Consider the following 19,420-nt stretch of genomic DNA (forward strand, 5'->3'; position numbering starts at 1 on the left):
GTTTAAATGTCACCGTGGAGGGCGCCGTCATATACGTCGGATTAAAATCTCATTAACTCCGAATGAGATCCTCTGGTACCTGGGAGACGCGCTCCGCGGTTTTTCTCAACGTCTCCTTCAAAGGGGAATCTGATGGCTCAACATCAGAAATTCACTCAAAAGCACTCGATCGATCTTGTTCCCACCGGTGGCTTCTTGCTGGCTGCAGCAGCTCTCCATCTTTCCTTCAATGTTACCCCCGGCCCCCCCTCACAGCCCCGCGAGCATCAAGAGACAATGACGAGCCCCGGGCAAGCTGTGGTATTTCAGTCTGTCGGGGAGGCTGACCTGCCCTTTACCTCACCCCTCGCTGAGGATTCCTCCACTTTCGTGCCTTTTGCCCCCCCCAAACCAATGCATGAAGCAATGGAGGGACAAAAACAAAAGGGAAAATACAGCAGAAACCATTTTTCTATTACATAACCTGGATTTTTTTCCACCTGCGACCTCTGACCCAGGAAACCCTGAGGGGTGGGAGGCGACATTTGCCTTTATTCAAATCAATCAGAATATATATTCATGCCTTTTTGAAAATAAAAAAAATGTGTTATGCTTTCATGCTGACCCATTGCATTTGCAGTTCCACGGACATGAGCCTGGTGAATAATACTCTGCAAAGTAACAACTGAATCTGTCAAATATTGAGCGTAAGATGCACAATATTTGCCCCAGAAAATTGAAATCCTTTAATAAATGTATTTAATTTCCTTAAATTATATTCAGTGTGACAGAGGAAACCATCTCCAATGACTGCCGAGATGAATTGTACAGTTTTTTTGATATTTATTTATAAATATCAATGTAAAGCAGTGAGTTTTCTGAATTTACAGTAGCCAATGCAGCACACTTCACGGCTGTGCGAGCAAATATTCGTAACAAAGATCCGTTTCACACTCCGTCTGCACTGGCTCAGTTCAATATTGTGGGAATTTACAGATGATTTAATCCGAACCTTTGTCTCAAGAACTGCTCTGCTTTCTGTGCATGTACAGTTCTTACATCTTTCTTTGACTGATCTCCTTTCACAGGACACAACCTGCCTCTGATAGAGCCCAGGCGCCATCTGTTGACCACAACACAAACTGTCACACATGTCATTACACATAAAAAAATATATATATATAAAAATCAAAAAATACAGCTGCGTAATGCTTTCAACCCAGACACAAATGGTGGTATTGATAACATGTACGTCACATTTTTTTCTCCAATTACTAATTATTTACTAGAGAATATTTAATATAATGCGCATATACATGTGCAGGTGTCAGCATAGTCTGTGTGTACGCGTTTGATACTGTCATACCACCATCGTTGTCTCTCATGTTTATTGAAACTGAATGCAGAGATTAAGAAATGCGAAGCAGACTCTTGATCCCCTCTGATACACGATGAAAGGCTATTGGTCGACAATTGAACCGCAAACAACAGAAACGACGCAGTGTAAAAAAATAAAAAAATAATAATGATAATACAGGTCCTCGCCCTTCAAGCTATCAAACAAATTCACATTTTGCAGATTTTTCCAAAGAAAAAAAAATCAAGTGCCTTGAAAAATCCTCATTCACGTGTCATGAAAAAATTTACAAAAATATCACATCTTCCATTATAATAATCAACCAATCCACGAGTCCACTTCATAATCAACTTTTCACTTATTGCATGTTGAGATTAACTGCCCCGCTTTTTTTTTTTTTGTAAATCAGCCCCTCCTCTAATTAGCTTAACTAATAACTAATTATAATAATAATGGCTACAATCTAATTCTTACAGGTATTATAAAGGTAATAATTAAAGCTGCACTCCACAACATCACGATCATGATATCATATTCAGCCAATAAAGTTAGGTCAATGACATTAACCAAAAAAAGACATTGTATCACGTTTGAATTAAACTGCTTATGAAAGTTTACAGTGTGAGTTCTGCACGTTTTCAGCCTCAAACGTCGTTGTCACATACATTCAAAAGTTCAATGCAACTGCCCCCACTATATATATATCTATATATATATATATATACATATTTTAATTACATATAATACACCCTATTTGATGTTAGTATCAATTATTGATTATGAATTGAAAAAAATATCTATAATTCACAGAGTTATAGAAGTCACACGTTGGATCCGTTCCTCTGAGGCGAACAGGACATGGCCGACGTGCTGGAAAAATACTCACATGTGGTCTTTTGAGTTCAGATAGAAGAAAATGTTTTTTCTTCAGCAGGAAATTAGTGGAAAATATAAATATATTTTACAGGGAAAGTCCCACTGCTGCCGTTCCCATGATGCGTTGATGCGGCCGTCTTCTGCCACCAGAGAGCAGTAGCCACCCACTTCCTCCCCGCAGCACCTCCGTGAGATATGAAATTCCATTTGAATGGCAGTGCCTCTCACTTTCTCCATATTTTACAATGAGTTACAGTCTCGTATCCAGCAGGTCTATAAATCGTCCGCTCCACACCCCGTCCTGGTGCAGCGAGTCTTAACGCCACCGTCCCGACTCAGACTCTAATGATGCTGATGGAGGAGGAGGCTCTGTGGAGCTGGGAGGGAGAGAAGACAGCGGTGAGACGGAGCTGTGTGCACAAACGCGTGGGTCATAAACAGGAAGAGACGAGAGGGTCACATGCGTGAACGTGACTCAGAAACCCTCCGGGAGGGCGCTGGCGGGGTCACGTTCACATGCACAGTGCCGCCACGTGGTCTGATGAACTCCATACCTAACGTCCTGACGAAAAGATTTATCGACTAATCAATGGCAACGTTCCCCTCGTGTGTGACAAATCCTCTGCGTCCCAACGGACTCGGGTCACACTCAGTTCAAGTGCTCACTTTATTGCGTCGTATGTGTCTTAGATGAAAAACCCCCCCGTCAGAAATAAGAAATGAGTGACTGCGGGGAGGATGGATTGATTTGCTGTGGCTACCGAAACAACGGGCTTTACAAAAATGTCCGCGGAGAAACAAGTTTGCAAATGTGTCAGTATGTATGTTCACAATTATTCACAAGCCATCTACAATATTTCAATGTAACAGAATACTACCAAATCAGAAATAGGTCAATTTTAAATCTAGACCTGCATCATCACTGCAACCAAAAGAAATGTGCAAAAACGTGACATCATTGGGAATAAGACTATTTTAACTCTCGGTATCTGCATCTTTGATTTTAAAAGCTTTCATCACAGTCGTGTGTTTGACTGATGGTGTGTTTGCATGATGCCGGCTTGGTGCTCGAGCTCGCTGTCAGGTGATCATACACATCTTCGCTTGCGACGGATCAACCGTGTCAGACTGCTCATTCTTTTACTGAACATGAATAGATGCACGACGACGAGCGTTTGCAGCTAGCTCTCCGCTTCCAGCCGAGCGGGTTTTATATTTAGCCTTGATAGCAGTGGCTCTGGTTGCTAGGAGATCTCTGATGCAACCACAAAAAAAAGGCCCTTTAGAGGAAACAAAGTATTCCTGGCAGCGGAGAGGGATTGTGCATTATAGAGAAGTGGTGCAGGCAGAAAGAAAGAGATGACGTTCGGCGGCTGGAGGAGAAATGAATCACCCTGCTGCTGCGCACGGCTCCGTTGTGGTAGACGGGCGAGCTGCCGGCTGAAGCGTTGTAGTAGGACGGAGTGGCGCGGACCAGCGGCCTCTTGGTTTTCTCCTTGGCGCTGCTGGAGTCGTTGTCTTTGATGATGTCGTACTGTCGGCAGAACAGGGCGATGACGGCTGAAAGAGCAAAGACGGACACATGAAAGAAGAAGGAACAGCGTCCTCAACGACCTTTCTGAATACTGTACTGTACCCATGGACGGATGACTGAACCGCTTGGTGTCTCTTCGGAGCGGGGAAGAGACAGAACACAACATGAAACGACACAAAACGATGGAAACGACACAAAACAACATAAAACGATAGACAAAAAAGCCACAATTACAACAAAGAAACAAAACAAATCACAGATACACACAACATGACCACAAAGACACACAAAACGACCACAGAGACAAAAAACAGCTACAAAAAAGACACAACATACACACAAAACAACAAAAAGACGGCGGGAATTACCACAAAAGACACAGTCTCTATTAATCTTTGAGTCTTGCCCTAATGTAGGAAGGGCGGTGTTCATTTCTCATCACACACAGTGAAGCAGACACACACATGCCGACTGACCCGCCCACAGCAGCAGCACGGTGGTGATGATGAGCAGCTCCCCTGTCTGCAGCTGGGGAGTCATGCCCAGACCTTCCATCGCCGGCTCATCTGAGGACAAGTGAACAGTCGGCGCCCGTCACACGTCACCAAAATGACCAAAATCATGCCAGTGGCACCAACGTGCACGGTAACGTGTGTGTGTGTGTGCACTTATGGCAGAATACTAGGGAGGAAGGCTATCAATTAATCTCTTGTGTGTTTGTGTGCATTTACGTTGGTCCAGGACTCCGGCCGGATAATGGTCACTTCTCTCCAGAGTTCTGAAGTGGACGGCACGGCTGGGCGGGCTGTCACCATGTGGCCCGACAGACTGCACCTGAATCCACAACAACAACAACAACAACAAAAAATAGGATGAAACATAAATAAATGACTCGTATTTTGAAGGAAATACTAATGGAGGCGTATTTGAAACGTTCCCCGCCTGTCTTTAACTGGCTTGCGAGGGTGTATTCAGCGAGCAAATGGTGGGGTTTTTTTGCTTTTGGCTGCAGTCCTGGATCGTCGCTGGAGGACGAACGGCGCGGCGAACGACAGGAGCGGACTCAGAAAGATAAATAAAATCCATTAGAAACGACAGAAAGACATTGCAGTTTGATGGTGATTTTTTTTTCTCGACGACAGACATTTCTAGCAGGTTGAATGCAGCTCGTTTCCCCCTCTGGCGATATGCAAGTGCCTCTGGGAAAATAAGTCACCAAGGCAGAAGTGAGTACGATACAGAAGGTAAACTGTCCACTCACTCTGGATAACGATTTTTAACTCTTAACAAGACTCCTTTTTTTTTCTTTTTTCATTTTGCTTCCATCTACAGGGAGGTCAGAGGTCAAATTCGAGCCTCCCTCTGCACTTTTGTTCGCTGACACTTCCGCGGGGACGTCCGCTTGCTGACGGGCACATTCATCCCAGAGTCCTCCAGCCGAAGGACAAAATCAGTACGTATTGGATTATAAAAAGTTTCATGGAGTCATGAATGATTATGGAGTCACATTACAAACTCCTTCAGAGAGCAGCTTTTCAGTTAAGCGACACTGAACTGTAATAACTTAATAACATAATAAATATGTGCCATAAAGAAAGTGTTGCCAGTGCAGTGATGTGATCACTACACGCCGAGGGGAGGTTAATAAAGTTGGAAGTCCATTTGTACAATGCCATTTAATATCAATGAACTCCCTCGATTAGATATCTTCATCTCATTTGCACCTTTTTGTTGGCAATTTTTTTCCCCAAAAAAGTTTCCAGAGCTTTCAATCACATCCTCGTGGGCTTCTTCAGTGGATGGATCTTAGCAAAGTTATCACTGCAGGTTCAAGTCATACTGTGACTTTCAGGGGGGGGGGGGGGACGACAACAACTACAATGTGGACTATATTTTTAAAAAAAATTGCATTTTGCGTGCAATGTCACCTGGACGCTGTAGTGCGTGTCCTCGTCCAGGTCCCACAGCACACACCAGTGGCTGGACGTGTTCACCTCTCGGATGGAGCGCTGCATCAGGCCGTCCTGCCTCTGGAGACCGGGCACACGTGCAAACACACGAAAAAGGACATGAGACATCTGGGTGGGGCTGCACGGTGGTGTCGTGGTTAGCACTTTCGCCTCACAGCAAGAAGGTTCTGGGTCCGAATCCCGGCTCAAACCAATCAGGGCCATGTAATTCAAATCAAATCTTCGGTATTGATCATTGTGTTTGCCATGTGACGTCTTGCGTGTGGACACGTCACGCCTCAGTGAAATGTTTCCGCTGCAGTGACCGAGCGGAGTGGAGTCGACGGGGACAGACGAAGTTTCGAGGTCGGCAGCAGCAGACAAATCAGCAGAACGCGGCGACTGTACAGTTTGAACGCAGACACTTTACAATCTGCAGGCTCAGCATTGGATTTGTTTCATCAGCGTCCAACCCACATCAATTAACCTTGTATTCGTCACAGTTTGGGATTTATGGATGAGAAGTAAGGATTATTAGGAGTTTCAGATGTTCAATCTTGAATTGTGTGTGCGTGTGTGTGTGTGTGTGTGAGTGCTCTTGCATAATGTGTGATTCTCTGCAAGCCCAGCGCTCTGGGATTTGGAACTACTTCAGATGAGTGAGGCGACTCTTTGAGCACATTCGCCCGTCCTGTTTCTCCTTCGCGAGCACGCGGCTCAGCTTGTTACTCAGAAGATACTGTACGAGAAAATATAATCTCCCAGAGCGGCGGATTGGAATCACGCGCAGGCCGAAAGCCCCACACCTCTGCTGCTTATTGTTAAAAGCTGAAGATGAGCTTGATTGAGCTTTTATAGAACTGCGTTTCTTGGATATTTAAAAAAAAAAATTATTTGCCCTTTTGTACCCGTTATCCAGAAGCGACTTTTGATGACCAACAGTAAAGAGCTCAGTAGATAAAACCTCGCGTGCAGATGCCCCCTGCGTCTACCTGCTCCCATCACCTCCCCTATTAATATTTGAGGAAGGATTTCTGAGGTCGTGGCAGAAAGCGTTTTACGTCCTCTTGTTTTCTAGAAAATGCCACGATGGTTGATGGGCTCCTGAGATGTGAGGCGACTTAAAAGAGGGGGGAAAAAAAAGAAGAAGAAAATAAATAAAGTTAAGGGTTCTTTGGCATCGCCTGTGAATCTTCCTCATGTGAAACGAGTCCCCGGGCCAAATCATTTCCACTAATGGAGACAACTCTCACTCAGAGCTCAGCTAATGTCTGTTCCTCCCTCTGCCAAAAAAAATGAAAAAAAACTGCTGGGCGGTAACGACTGATTTAGAACAGGCCCGAGCGAAATTTTTGCAGCCTTGGCTTCTTCAGGAGACGCGAGACGAAGCAAGACGTGGCGAAAAAACGTTGAGCCGAATTAATGCGAAAACGTCTATGACGGTGATGCATTCTGGGACACTCGATCTGGACAGCTAATTAGAACAAATGACGAGGACCATTATTTGATGATTGAGTGAACTCGAACATGTCAAACATGATAGTTAGGAGTAACATAAGTAACAATTGAATATGTGACCGGGTGGTCGCCGCAAACCTCAACCAGATTGTTATCTGAATCCAACCATTTTCAACCTATGTCTGCTTTTTCTCGCTAATTGAATGCTTTGGATGAAAACCTTTGTAAAAGGAGATTTGAAGCCTTGAAGGTTTTCAAGTCTGACGTTCATGAGCTAATCGGTCTGGCATTTTCACTTCCAAACCGTTGGGGACTGAAAGTGTCTCGGAGCAAAATGCTGACTGTCGAGTGGCCTTGTGAATGATGCAGCAATTTAAAAAAAAAAAAAACCCTGCAGACAACAGCAGGGGAAAAAAAACTCCTTCAGAGATAAAAACAGACATAAAATTAAAAAGAAAAGAAAACCATAACATGAGTCAGCATGAAAAATACAAGACATTTTCTGGCCCAGGACTCGGCAGCGAGCCACGTTCTCCGGGCATTATTGATTCCTAATTTAAAATCCCTCCAATTTGTATCCCTGAAAAAGTAATTGGCCTGGAACCAAATGAGAGCAGAGGGAGAAAAGGCTGGACCAGGGTAAACTACACATGGGGCAGACCGGCTACGTCTAATGAGGAGGCTGAGAAATTGCTTTTTTTCCCCGTCTCTTTGTGGATTAAATCATTTAAGAAAAAAATTGATCTTTGAGCTCAGTTGCCATGCGTAGTAAATATTCACACACACACACACGCACACACACACACACACACACACACGTACATCACACGGATGACGCAGGGCAGCTGCACTGTACCTGCTGTGAGATGGCGTATCCGATGACAGTGTCTCCCTGCGGGACGTTCCAGGTCACCATGGCCGAGTGTGCCCGGAGCTGGGTCACCGATACATTCACAGGGGCTGCTGGCACAGCTGTTGACACACACACACACACACACACACACACACACACACACACGCTAGATATTAGTCGTGCGTATATTGTTTCTGAGATCAAGTTCTAGTACAATGATGTTCCACGTCATTGTGGAAACCATCTTAAAAGTCAAATCTTGATGTCAGAGCATCAACGATCTGTTACTTCGTTCTGAGAGAGAGAACGTTAGAGGAGATTTGCACCCTCATCTCTCTCAGGCAAAACAATACATTAAAGATGATTACACCTACATTAATAATGCGGAACAGCCCCCCTGGCCTCTCCCGAAGGCTGTTCTAAAGTTGTACCATCTCTCTCAGCTTTGTTAATGGTGCTATACTTTCCCCCTGTGCACGTTACTTGTTTAGGACTTTTCAATCTACCAGCAATAACCTCCACACAAACACTTTTCACTTTACTACGTAAATAACAATATTCTTTAAAAGACAAAAGCTGTTTTTGATTCAATGCGAGTGAGGACGAAACTTGTAACCTGAACTAATGACATTTCACTTCACTTTCTTTCCTGTGGAAAACAAAAAGGAAAGTTGGTATTCCCTGGCTTATATACAAATCCCTCCCCCCTGTCCTTAGTGTCCTGCACTCGACCTGGACGTCCTGAATGAAAGAACAAACATCCACGCAGATACTCCATCAGGCCCATGTTTTTTGGTTTAGTTTTTTTTGTCAGCGAGTTTCCATCAGCAGCCTGTCCAAGTGACCTTGAGCAAGACATTGGTGGGGATGACTTCCCCATTTCCCCTGTCACTGTGATCCCCTTTGGATTGAAGTATCAGCGAAACAGCTCAAATGTTAATGCGTGACACGCACACACACACACACACACACACACACACACACACACACACACACACACACACACACACACACACACACACACACACACACACACACACACACACAGTATTTGCACACTTAAGGGACTCCCGGTAATGATTCCCTGGAGGCAGGTTGAAATCCTGGGGAAACCTAAAGTGTTCGCTAAGACAGTGTGAGAGTTTTTTTTCCAATTCTCTAAGTCATCAGTAAAATAGGCAACCTACACGGGGGGGGGGGGGGGTCTATGCGGCGAACAGAAGAACTAAAGCGATGTAGAAACGTAGAAAGAACAAGGGAGCTGGAAGGCACAGACTTCCAAGCAAGATAAAAACATCTGGAAGAGAAAGGGACAAAGAAGCGACGAAAGACTGTCAAAGAAGAAGAGACAGAGAGAAGTAAGAAAAACTGAAAAAGATTGAAAAAGGAAGAAAGAAAGAAAGGACCAGGCCTCCTTCATCCTCTTCATGACGATGATGATGATGATGATGATGATGAAACATCTAATGGAATCAGTAGCTGGATTTATACTGCCGGGCGGGAGCTATCGATGAGTTCAGTCCATTTCACAACCTCTCCTTCTTTAGCGCCGGGGCGAGAATAGCACTTGACAAGTTCTCTGGCTGCGGCAAAAAGCAATTAACATGTTGCCACTGGAAAAGCGTGTGTGTGTGTGTGTGTGTCGCTCTGTGTGATTGAGCGTTTAAAAAAATATACAAGAATAACTGCAGCCAATTAGGGCATCAAGGCTAAAAAAAGCGGACATTAAATTGAGGACAAAACTTTGATGAAACCATTTGTACTTTCAGTTCACTGTGTTTCTCAGTCACAACAGATGGTGGTCAGGTGTTACAGCTGACACAATACGTATATCCCTTAGATTTAATCACGATTCTAACAATTTCACATTAGTTTGGAGTCTTGTAACCACCAACTTTTGGCGTCAGTGTGCGACGAACGCAGAGGTTGTAGTAGCATGCTTTGGCCAACACCAAAAAATGTCTTCAAACTGTATGTACTGTTCCCACATGAAATATAAAGGAAAGGGTCCAGCTAAAGTTGGTGCTCGCTGGTGCAGTTGTGGTGACGAGTGACATTAGTCCTGAGGGATTTCACCAATTATTATTTTAATGACTGCAGATATTAAACAGGATACAAACCACCTCTTCTTGGCTGTAGAGACAAAGAAACCTGCTTTCCAGGCCAGTGGAGGTGGCAGCAGTGACAACAACTCTACAAATGGAAAAATAAATACATACATATATATATATATATATATATATAGAGAGAGAGAGAGAGATATACATACACACACAGTCCAAATCCAAAGTGAAAGCATCCGGTCAGGTTCTGTGGAGTATGACTGTGAATGTCGAGCTCTATCTCCGGCAAACAAGATACCCCCCCCCGACACGCTGTGTCTGCCAAGACCGCTCCACAGTCACAGTCATTAAAGGACCCCGATGCATCCACCGCGCGTGTAGGCGTTGTTGAATGAATCAGCATAGCAAGAGCAGGAAAGGTAAGAGTGGGTTGTTGTTGTTTTTTTCAAAAGAGAAAAAGGACAACATTTGTGTCTCAGCCCAACCAGTCATGCGGCTGCAATGCATTCTGGTCTATTGCTTGATCCTGTGGGCGTAAGAACTGGCCAAGGGTCTAAGTTTAAAAGCAGCTGCAGAAGGAACTCTTCCTCTTTGATTCACAGGACCTGACAGCATTTTTTCGTTTTCTTGATCACCGTCAGACGACTCCACAGAGTCTGCGATAAGGCCCATCTGCTCTGGTGTGGGAAAAAAGTTTAGTTTTTATTTAGGATGATGTCCCGGATGGATAAAATGAAATGACATCCAGCACAAGGCTCTACTGTAGGCCGTTGGGCCGTCCGATTTGTACGGTGGCACATTCCTGGTAGATTGTGTTTCAGTATCTGAAAAGCTGAAAAACATAAATACAATTTCATTATGGAGCTGGATGTCCTCACAGGGGGGCATTGGCAGGTTAAAAGAGGAAAAGGACCTCCCTAAACTGTTTCCCATAATCATGTGGCCACATACTTTTGGTACACATGGAGATTTTTTTCCCTTTAAACAGGGAACAGAGTGTAGGACATGCACAGAAATCCCATCCTCCAGCTACACAAACACAGTGAAAAACCATGTTCCCTCATCTCCGCCAAGAAACCCCCCCCCCCCAAACTCCCATCACATTACGGCGGCTAAATCCCAACCGCTTTAATCCAACCAGGGCTGCGATGGAGTGAACACACGGTGAAGGGACTTCTGCAATTGCATTACATGCGCGCGAGGGCGGGAGATAAGAGGGTGCGGCATAGATAAGAGTCAGGAAGATGGAGGAGGGAGAGATGGAGATGGGGTGGGGGGGGGGGGGGGGGGGGGGAGAACACGGAGCAAGAGATGACGAGTGGATTTTTCCTTCTTTTGGTTTTGAGAGGAAAAAAACGCAGGGAGGGCAAAGTGAGATTGATGGACTGGAGGGATGGGGGGACAGATCAATGATGGAGGGAGTGGTCAAAAAATAGCGGGCGATGGAGAAAGGGTGTAGGGAAAATGGGCAGTAGGAGGAGTAGAGAAGCGTGTGGATATTGATTAAATGATGAAATATAGTAGTTCAGGTGGACGTAAAAGCATACGGACACGTTGTTCCAGCGTGCCTTTGGTTGTCCTTCATGTTGTGGACCAGTTTGAGGCAATTTATCCATTTATGCCCATTCATTTATGATGAGCCAATTTTCAGAGGTGTACATTCGATAAATGTTATCATTTTATCGGGCTGGGCGATAACACGATATTAATAAATGCCTCAATGTTATTCTCATCACTAGCAATATAGCAAAAGTCCAATGCATATCCATATATTGCTTACGCATTGTGCAGGCATGGTGAGGAGTTATGATAAATAATTGGATATTAATGTTCTACCTCAGAGCATCATTCTCTGTCCATAAAGAAAAAGCTTAAAACCCACAACCTTCACTTAGTCTTTAAAATTAAATGTTAATGTGACGTGTTATCGTGATAGTCATCAATATTGAAAATGTATCTTCACATTTTTGGCCATCATCGTCTAGCCCTACCGGTTTACAATAAATATTTACTCGACATCTTTGCATTTTTCCATAAAAATAGAGCTGGGCCAATTAACAACTGCTCCCCATATACTGTAGCTGATATATACAAAATATAGAAAATCAAACATGGTAACGAGCAATATGTTCTGCAGGTTCTATGGCTCCAGTCGCCACTAAACCGACTACAAACACAGAAAACTCGTCTAAGTAATAATCAAGTGTGAGCTGTTTGAGGATATATTAGTGGTCTTTAATTAAACCATACAATAATGTGAGGAATCTCTGTATGTACAGTATGAAATCCCGACGGACCCATGGAACCGTTCATCCATGGGTCCAGAGAATGATCCCTTGATGAAACGCGTGGGGCTGTTTTAGAGACCCACCAATGTGGTGCTCTGTTTTTTTCCGTAAAAACAGCGTAAACTGTTGTTACGGTCTGTAAATCATGTCACTGTCAAGTGTCCAGTTGTTTTTTATGAGCGTTTCTGGGGAAAAAAAGACTGCAACAAGCAACACCGCATGCCAAACAAACTGATCCAAAGAGAGACACAAGTTACTCAAGAATGTCTCCCTATTCTATTTCATTTCGACATTTTTTGAGAAACTGTGATTCATCTTTTTGTCTCTGAACACCTGTTTTCTAGAAAAGGAAGCTGCACTGGGAACAGGCCGCCCAATCATTTCAAAGATTAAAAACACTCATCACGCTCTTAGCACAAATGTAAACAAATGGGGGACGGCCAGGACGTGTTCATTTGTGAGAAATTCCTCATGAATCTGTTTTTCCTTTTGCTCAGAAAAATCCCAGATGCACACACAGGCAGTGGTTTGACGAGACCCAAAGCTCCCGGCGGAAGGTACTTGCACATCTTATCGTCGAGTCCATGAACGCATTTGTCTGCGGTCCCTATGGCAACAGCACAGCGGCGGGGCCGCCCGCACGCTCCACCGCAAAAACAAAAACAAGCCTTGTGAAGGCCGTTGTTTACGCGGCGGGCCGACTGTAAATAACGGCAACAGTTTGCCGATGGAGTTTGACAACCTCATCTGGCTAATGGCTCCCTGTGACGGATGGGATGAGCGTCTGCGGGAGCTGGAGATCCAGCGGCAGCCCCGCGCATGCTGATTCAGATACAGTATGATCACAGATGTGATTGAGAGACAGTGGGGCACAGTCTACGTAAAATGCCCCCCACCACCTCTTCTACAAAGACCCCACAAACTGAAAGGGACGTATAATGATCTGTCATTTGTGGCCATTTTGCCTCCGACAGCAGTCGTTTTGTGTTTCTTTGAGTGTCAGTATTATTATTATTGTCATTATGAGAATCAGTCTGACAACGGTTATACGACTGTTCTCTCTCTCTCCTCTCTCTTCTCTTCTCTCCTCCCCCCCCCTCATTTCTCTCCTCTCACCCCAAGCGGCCACCCACAGTCCGGTTCTTCCTGTTAAAAGGGAAGTTGTTTTTTTCCCCCTCCACGGTCGACAAGTGCTCATTGTGGGGAAACTGTTGGGTTTCTTCTCTAAGATTGCGATGTATCGTCAGATGATGCATGTTGTGATTTGGGGCTATACAAATACAATTGAATTGAATTCTTTTGTGTCTGCAGTGTTTTTATTGTCTCTGTTTCGGATGTTTAAGGTCCCTTTGTGGTCATTTTGCATCTCTCAGCAGTCGATTTCTTTCTCAGTGTGGCCGTCGCTCATTTCATAGCAATTTCGTCTAAATTTGTTCAGCCCCCCTTTTGAAAAGATCCCTCTATATTGCAGTGACGACGACCCCTCATAGTGCCGGCTGTGCTCATTTACCTTGCCGGCGACTCCGCCTCCTGTGCGTTCATTTTCTTTTGTCCCAGCAGCGATCAGATTTTTTATTTTAATGAACATTTCTACATAGCACCTTTCAGCTGCTGAACCAGGCCCAAGTGGCTTTTTTATTTGTGTTATTCATTTATGCGTGGGTGAATTTGTTGTGTGCTATGAATAAAATGTCTGTATTGTCTGTTGTGGCAAATGAGTTCCCTAATACGGGATTAATACAGTTTTCTAATCTAATCAAACAAAACTGGAGCAACGCCACGCCAGTGGGCCAGGCGTCTTTTCGAACATAACGTACGCATCGGAAATATGAATACCCTGAACTACGACAGCATACCGTACAACACCCCGGTTCAAGGCCTCCTCAGCAATTTTTGCTCAACTTTCTCTGAGTCACCTGAAAGTCGCTGATCATATTTTCCTGATTAACAACCACATTGCCAGATTAACAACAGCCTTGTTTGAACTGGACCCAAATGTCAGCAATTAGACGAGAACTCTCATTCGCCCTTGGCCGAACAAAGTCGAGAGTCACCTTTCTACGTGTACACATCCACGTTGTGCTGAATCTCTGAGCGGCGGCGGCCGAAGGGTCAGTGATGCTGCAAATTTGAAACGACCCAGGTGGAGGAGAGGGAGAGAGAGAGAGAGACGCGGGAATCATCTCAAAAACCGTCAGAGTGCTGTAGAAAGTCAGAGCGAGCTAAGAGAATAAATGATGGCGTTCAACAATGAGCAGGAGAGTAGAGAGAGAGAGAGAGAGAGAGAGAGAGAGAGAGAGATTCTTCCCTGTATGAATACAGAAGCACTTTACCCTGCTCCTTTTCCTTAAAGATCTCCTGTGGGCTCAGTTGGTGCATTTTTATCATGATCCTCTGCATGCTGGAAAAATGTTCAGCTTTCTTCCTTTAGCTTATTTTCAAAGAAATCCTTGTCAGGCTGAAAATGAATGAATTGGTCTCAGTCCCATGGCCTGCAATATGGGAGCAGTGGGATGGGAGCAGCCACCAGATTTCGCAGATTTTCTGCAGCACAGAAAGTACTGTAGCAGGGAAACGTGTTCAATCGTGTAAATGTTTCAAAAAATGTGTTCAGACGCCCACCGTGAGCCGCAAACCAACCAATCTCATTTCCCATCATCTAGCCATCTGTTGCCGTCCAATAAAAGACATCTGAGCGATTTGTCCGCGTTCAATTTTAACGACTTCTCATCCGCGTCGGCTTCAAACATGAAAACTACCGCTGACAACTGTGCAAACTCCAAACGCCGATTGAGAACGTTCCACAGCAGCTTGTGCTGTAAATGCGAGGATTTAACTTTCAATATCAAAAAGAATATTTTTTTAGACTCTTAAAGGTGGAGATTCCGGGCACATCACTTGAAAGCCATTCACAGCACTGCAGAAGTTTGCAGTGCCAGCACAGCAAAGCCCATATCATAAGTGATGATGCCCCATGTTAAAGTTAATGCATTAAGAATTTTGGAAAAGTTGAGCAGTTATAGTCCTAAAAAGACATTTTCCAAGTTTATAAATGATACAGAAGCACGTGACCTTATCACCACGTGGCACACGCCACTATGCTGCTGCTGCATCCATATTCATGAGTCAATCTTTTACAATCGAGAAATCACTGCATCGTGAACGGCTCTGTGCATCCATCCGTTTGTCCTGCAGTTTCTTTTGACGGTGATTTCATGATTTAAGATTGCGTGTCATGAATAAAAAGAAAATCCTGGCAGCAGGAAGCAGCGTGGTTGACGGAGCTGCGGAACAAGACACGAGCGTGCAGAGCGGGCGAAGGGGCCACGCGGGCAAATACAGAATGCACACAACTCGCCGGCCAGGTCAATATCTCGTAAATATAGATGGGCCGCTCTCTCGGAGCCCGGCCAAAGAAAAGAGACGCACGTTGGATTTTTGTCTGCCAATAAGGCCGGCGTACAGAAAACAGCTCGTGTAAAAAAAAGGTGCAGGGGGTAGGATGGTTTCGGATGATTTATTTGCCAGTGCATAAAGCTAATTAAAGAGTCCAGAGAGTGGGGGGGTATTGCTTTGGAATTCTAATCCCCTGATAGACACTCAATTAAGGTTTTGACAGTTTTACAACAGCTGTTTGTCTAGTTGAAATATAAGGCGTCAATAGAGCAACAACAACATGCCCACTCCTCAACAGACGGGGCAGTATGTAAACATGAAGCCGTGCTGCTGTCATGTACCCATCTGAGGCACCTTGACGAAATGGCTCACCTCAGAAAAGCACTCGAGTAACTTGTTTGGAGTAGCCTCGTGAAATCAGTGTGGCGTGCATTCTTTCGCTTTAAATGTTCTTGTTCCAAAGAGTCGGACAGAATCCCCTTCTGTCTGAGCCTATTCCCCCTCCTCCTCGTCGAGGCCACGTGATGTTTGCGCTGAGTGAAACAGTCAAAACCCTGCACTGACAGGACTCTGCGTCGTGGAGCCTATTACTGTACACAGATGTGACACGAAGTTTTTTGCATTCAACGACTCTGCAATTTAAAATGAACGTGACTGGACGAGCAGCAGTTTGAAGATCAACGCACAAGAAGAGAGAGAGAGAGAGAGAGAGAAAGAGAGAGAGAGAGAGAGAAAGAGAGACGGTTGCGCTGGAAACAGATTCCTTTTTCATCCAAAATGAAGTAGAACATTGTCATTGATGCTCTCGTAAACAGATAAGGATAATTTCTCCCCTTTCTTTTGTCCAAAACATACTTATTTGTCCATTCTAGTTTTAAAATTTGGCAAAAACCTTATCACAGCAAAAGAGCGGACGGATATTTTTTACTGATACAGTATACATGGTACAGTATTTGTTATTCCTGTTGCATTTGAATCATCTTCCCTATAGTTTGCATCAGTCAGCTTGTGTTTGGCCTCTTCTTGACATCACTGCAGAGAACTAGCAGAGGTTTCATGTACTTTATTTGCCTCGTTGACAAATCTGATGAGTTTGGGGATTTTTCTACTGCATGCATGCTCATGTTGGCATATTGAATTCAAAAAATGTTTTGCATGTGGTGCTAAGGAATGAGCTTTAACTGAACACAATCCGTTTGCACCCATTTCTCATCCAAACACTGTTTATGAACTCATCTCAGATGCAAGAAGAGCAGACTTAGAGTAAACGTGATGAAACGCAAACTATAAAGAAAATGGAGACTCACTTGCTCCGACCATCCCTGGTGTCTGCAGGCAGCCCAGGAGCAGCTGCAGCAGCAGCAGCAGCCCGAGGTCCAGGTGAGGAGACGCGGTCATCGCCTTCTGCGCGCGCGCACACACACACACACACACACCTCTCTGGCTCTTCAGCACCTTCTCCTCCTCCTCCTCCTCCTCAACTCTGCCGCGATTCACTGCGAGTTCCCCCGCAGGCTCGCCGCCGCTTCCCCGGCACCCTTCACCTTCATCTTCCCCCGGAGCGCAGGCGCAATCTCAGCACACGCGCCGCGCCGCTCTTTATGTCCTAACTTGCGCAAAGTGGATCAGTGGGTGGATTCAACGAGCCTCGGCTGGATGGAAATGAAGCGACATTTCTCACATCTTCAGTCTGTTGTTTCCATGAAAAGGAGGAATCCCGCATGAGCCCGGGGAAGCAAACAGGTAGTTGGACCCCCCCTCCTCCTCCGACGCTTGTCCCCGGCTCTGCGTGCGTGTGCGTCGCTGCTCTGCGTCAAATGTCAGCTGGAGAGACGGCGCGTCGGCGCCGCAGGCAGCGCTCAGGCGGGTCTGCTGTCATCTCAATGAAGGAGGGGGGGGGGGAGAATAAATAATATAACCTATATATATAAAAAAGAAGACAACGGGCTTGTGTTGAGGCGACCGTGGACGCTTGAGGGCGCACAATGTTCGGTCCGTCTCATCCAGAGAGGCAGCTATGGTCTAATATGACAGATTGTGGGAAGACTGGAGGATCAGAAAATGTCTGTCTGGGGGAGAAGCTCGGTAGTAACTCCTCCAGCCAAACACACACACACACACACACACACGCACAGAAACACGCGCAGAAACACAGGGAGTGTGCGCGGTGCTTCAAATCCCGTCACTACACAGAGGAATTGGGGATGAAGGAGGAGGAGGATGAAGGAGAGGAGGAGGAGGAGGAGGAGGAGGAAGACGGTGCTGCTTTCATCACTGGATTACCTGCATCATGCCGTCAGTGATCAACAGTTGATTTGTGATAATCAGATCGAGCAAGGCATCACTTGTTGATAAGGCGCCATCTACAGGTCTAACATCCTTGCAGGCTAATGAATGGATTCGTTTACCAATTAGTTACAATTTTCTAGATCAATTAAAATCTTTATTTTCGTGTGTGTATGTGTGTGCGTGTGTGTGTGTGTGTGTTGCCAGATTTTGGAAAATCCTCTCCAAGCACGACGTATAGTGTCTCTAATTCGTCTCTCCAAAAGGGCTGTTTGACCACTTAATGAACTCATAGATAAATGAATAAGGGGAATTTGTCACGCCCCCGCCTGCCGGGACTTCCGCACGGTGACAGTCTGGTGTGTGTGTGTGTGTGTGTGTGAATGTGTTTTGTCCTTCTGTGTTTCCGTCTTCAGGTTCCACAGTGTGCGGACACTCTCCCCACACCTTTCCTCTCCCTGCCGGATTGTTGCTTACCATTGAGTATGCCATTCCGCCAGCCTTTGAGATGTGTATCAAGTCTAGTTTCCTGTTTTTGTACTTACCTGTCGGCTCCGTTCTTTGACGTACTAACTGGAGGATCTCTGTCACAGTCAGCTCACCTTGGTGCCGCACGAGCAATCAGCTCCACCCACCTCAGCACCTCACCTGGCCCCGCAGCTGCAGCTCATCACCAATCAGGTCCCTATATGACCTCCTCTCACTCAGTCACTCACCGCCAGATTGTTCTTTGTACTCTGTGTCAGACTTTCCAGCGATAACCCACGGACGGATCTCCCCGTATCGACTCTGGTTCTGGCCCCGACCTCCCCGTATCGTCTCAGCCCTGGTTAAGACCCTGCCTTTGTCCCTGGTTTCCCCGCTTCGCCTGAACCCCGGAGAAGACCTCTTCCTGCTGCCCCCGACCTTCCCGTCTCGCCTCGATCCCGGTAAAGACCTTTGGCTTCTGCACCCGACCCCGAGCCTTGCCTGTGTACTGACGATTTCCTGGTTGGTGTCATCCACCGGGAAAGTTCCATCGGCGTTGTCTGCCCGCCGGCAGTTTGTGAACAATAAAGCTGATTCCCAACATAGCTACGTGTGTCTCGCGCTTGGGTCTAAACCAGTACATGGCATAACCCACCTTTGGAATCCTCTGCTGCCAATAGCCACGCCACGCACTGGCACATCCAGTCTACAGCCGCACTGAGGAACACAGCCCAGCAACCCCTCTGCCAGCCCAGCCATCTTCGGACCCTGCACCCCCACTGCCGTCCCACACTCACTGCTGCAAAAAAATAGGACTCTTTTTCACCTGCTCCAGTCTGCGCTTGAGTTCTGTTCCCCAAGCCCCCCGTGACAGAACAATCCGGCCAAGATGGACTCATCGGATCTGGAGCCG

General features: G+C 45.6%; 1 protein-coding gene across 1 annotated transcript; it reads right to left on the bottom strand.

Annotated features, from left to right (window-relative positions):
- Positions 1-721: 721 nt before the first annotated feature.
- Positions 722-17,817, bottom strand: LOC118310314 (fibronectin type III domain-containing protein 4-like). The gene is made up of 7 exons (XM_047335400.1): positions 17,061-17,817; positions 8,010-8,125; positions 5,675-5,776; positions 4,478-4,580; positions 4,223-4,312; positions 3,606-3,772; positions 722-2,589 (listed from the first exon to the last, which is right to left on the bottom strand). Exons 1-7 carry the CDS (start codon positions 17,149-17,151, stop codon positions 2,548-2,550), a joined length of 711 nt encoding a protein of 236 aa, XP_047191356.1. The 5' UTR covers positions 17,152-17,817; the 3' UTR covers positions 722-2,547.
- Positions 17,818-19,420: the final 1,603 nt, after the last annotated feature.

The sequence above is a fragment of the Scophthalmus maximus genome, chromosome 1 (genome assembly GCF_022379125.1).
Source record: "Scophthalmus maximus strain ysfricsl-2021 chromosome 1, ASM2237912v1, whole genome shotgun sequence".
Lineage (NCBI taxonomy): Eukaryota > Metazoa > Chordata > Actinopteri > Pleuronectiformes > Scophthalmidae > Scophthalmus > Scophthalmus maximus.

What these genes read in the sequence shown, in the direction of transcription:
- LOC118310314 (XM_047335400.1), bottom strand. Translation starts at nt 17,151, where the DNA reads ATGACCGCGTCTCCTCACCTGGACCTCGGGCTGCTGCTGCTGCTGCAG. An exon ending in GATACGCCATCTCACAGCAG is followed by an intron (nt 5,777 to 8,009) that starts GTACAGTGCAGC and finishes CCCGGTCTCCAG; the next exon opens with AGGCAGGACGGCCTGATGCA. An exon ending in GGCCGGAGTCCTGGACCAAC is followed by an intron (nt 4,313 to 4,477) that starts GTAAATGCACAC and finishes ACTTGTCCTCAG; the next exon opens with ATGAGCCGGCGATGGAAGGT.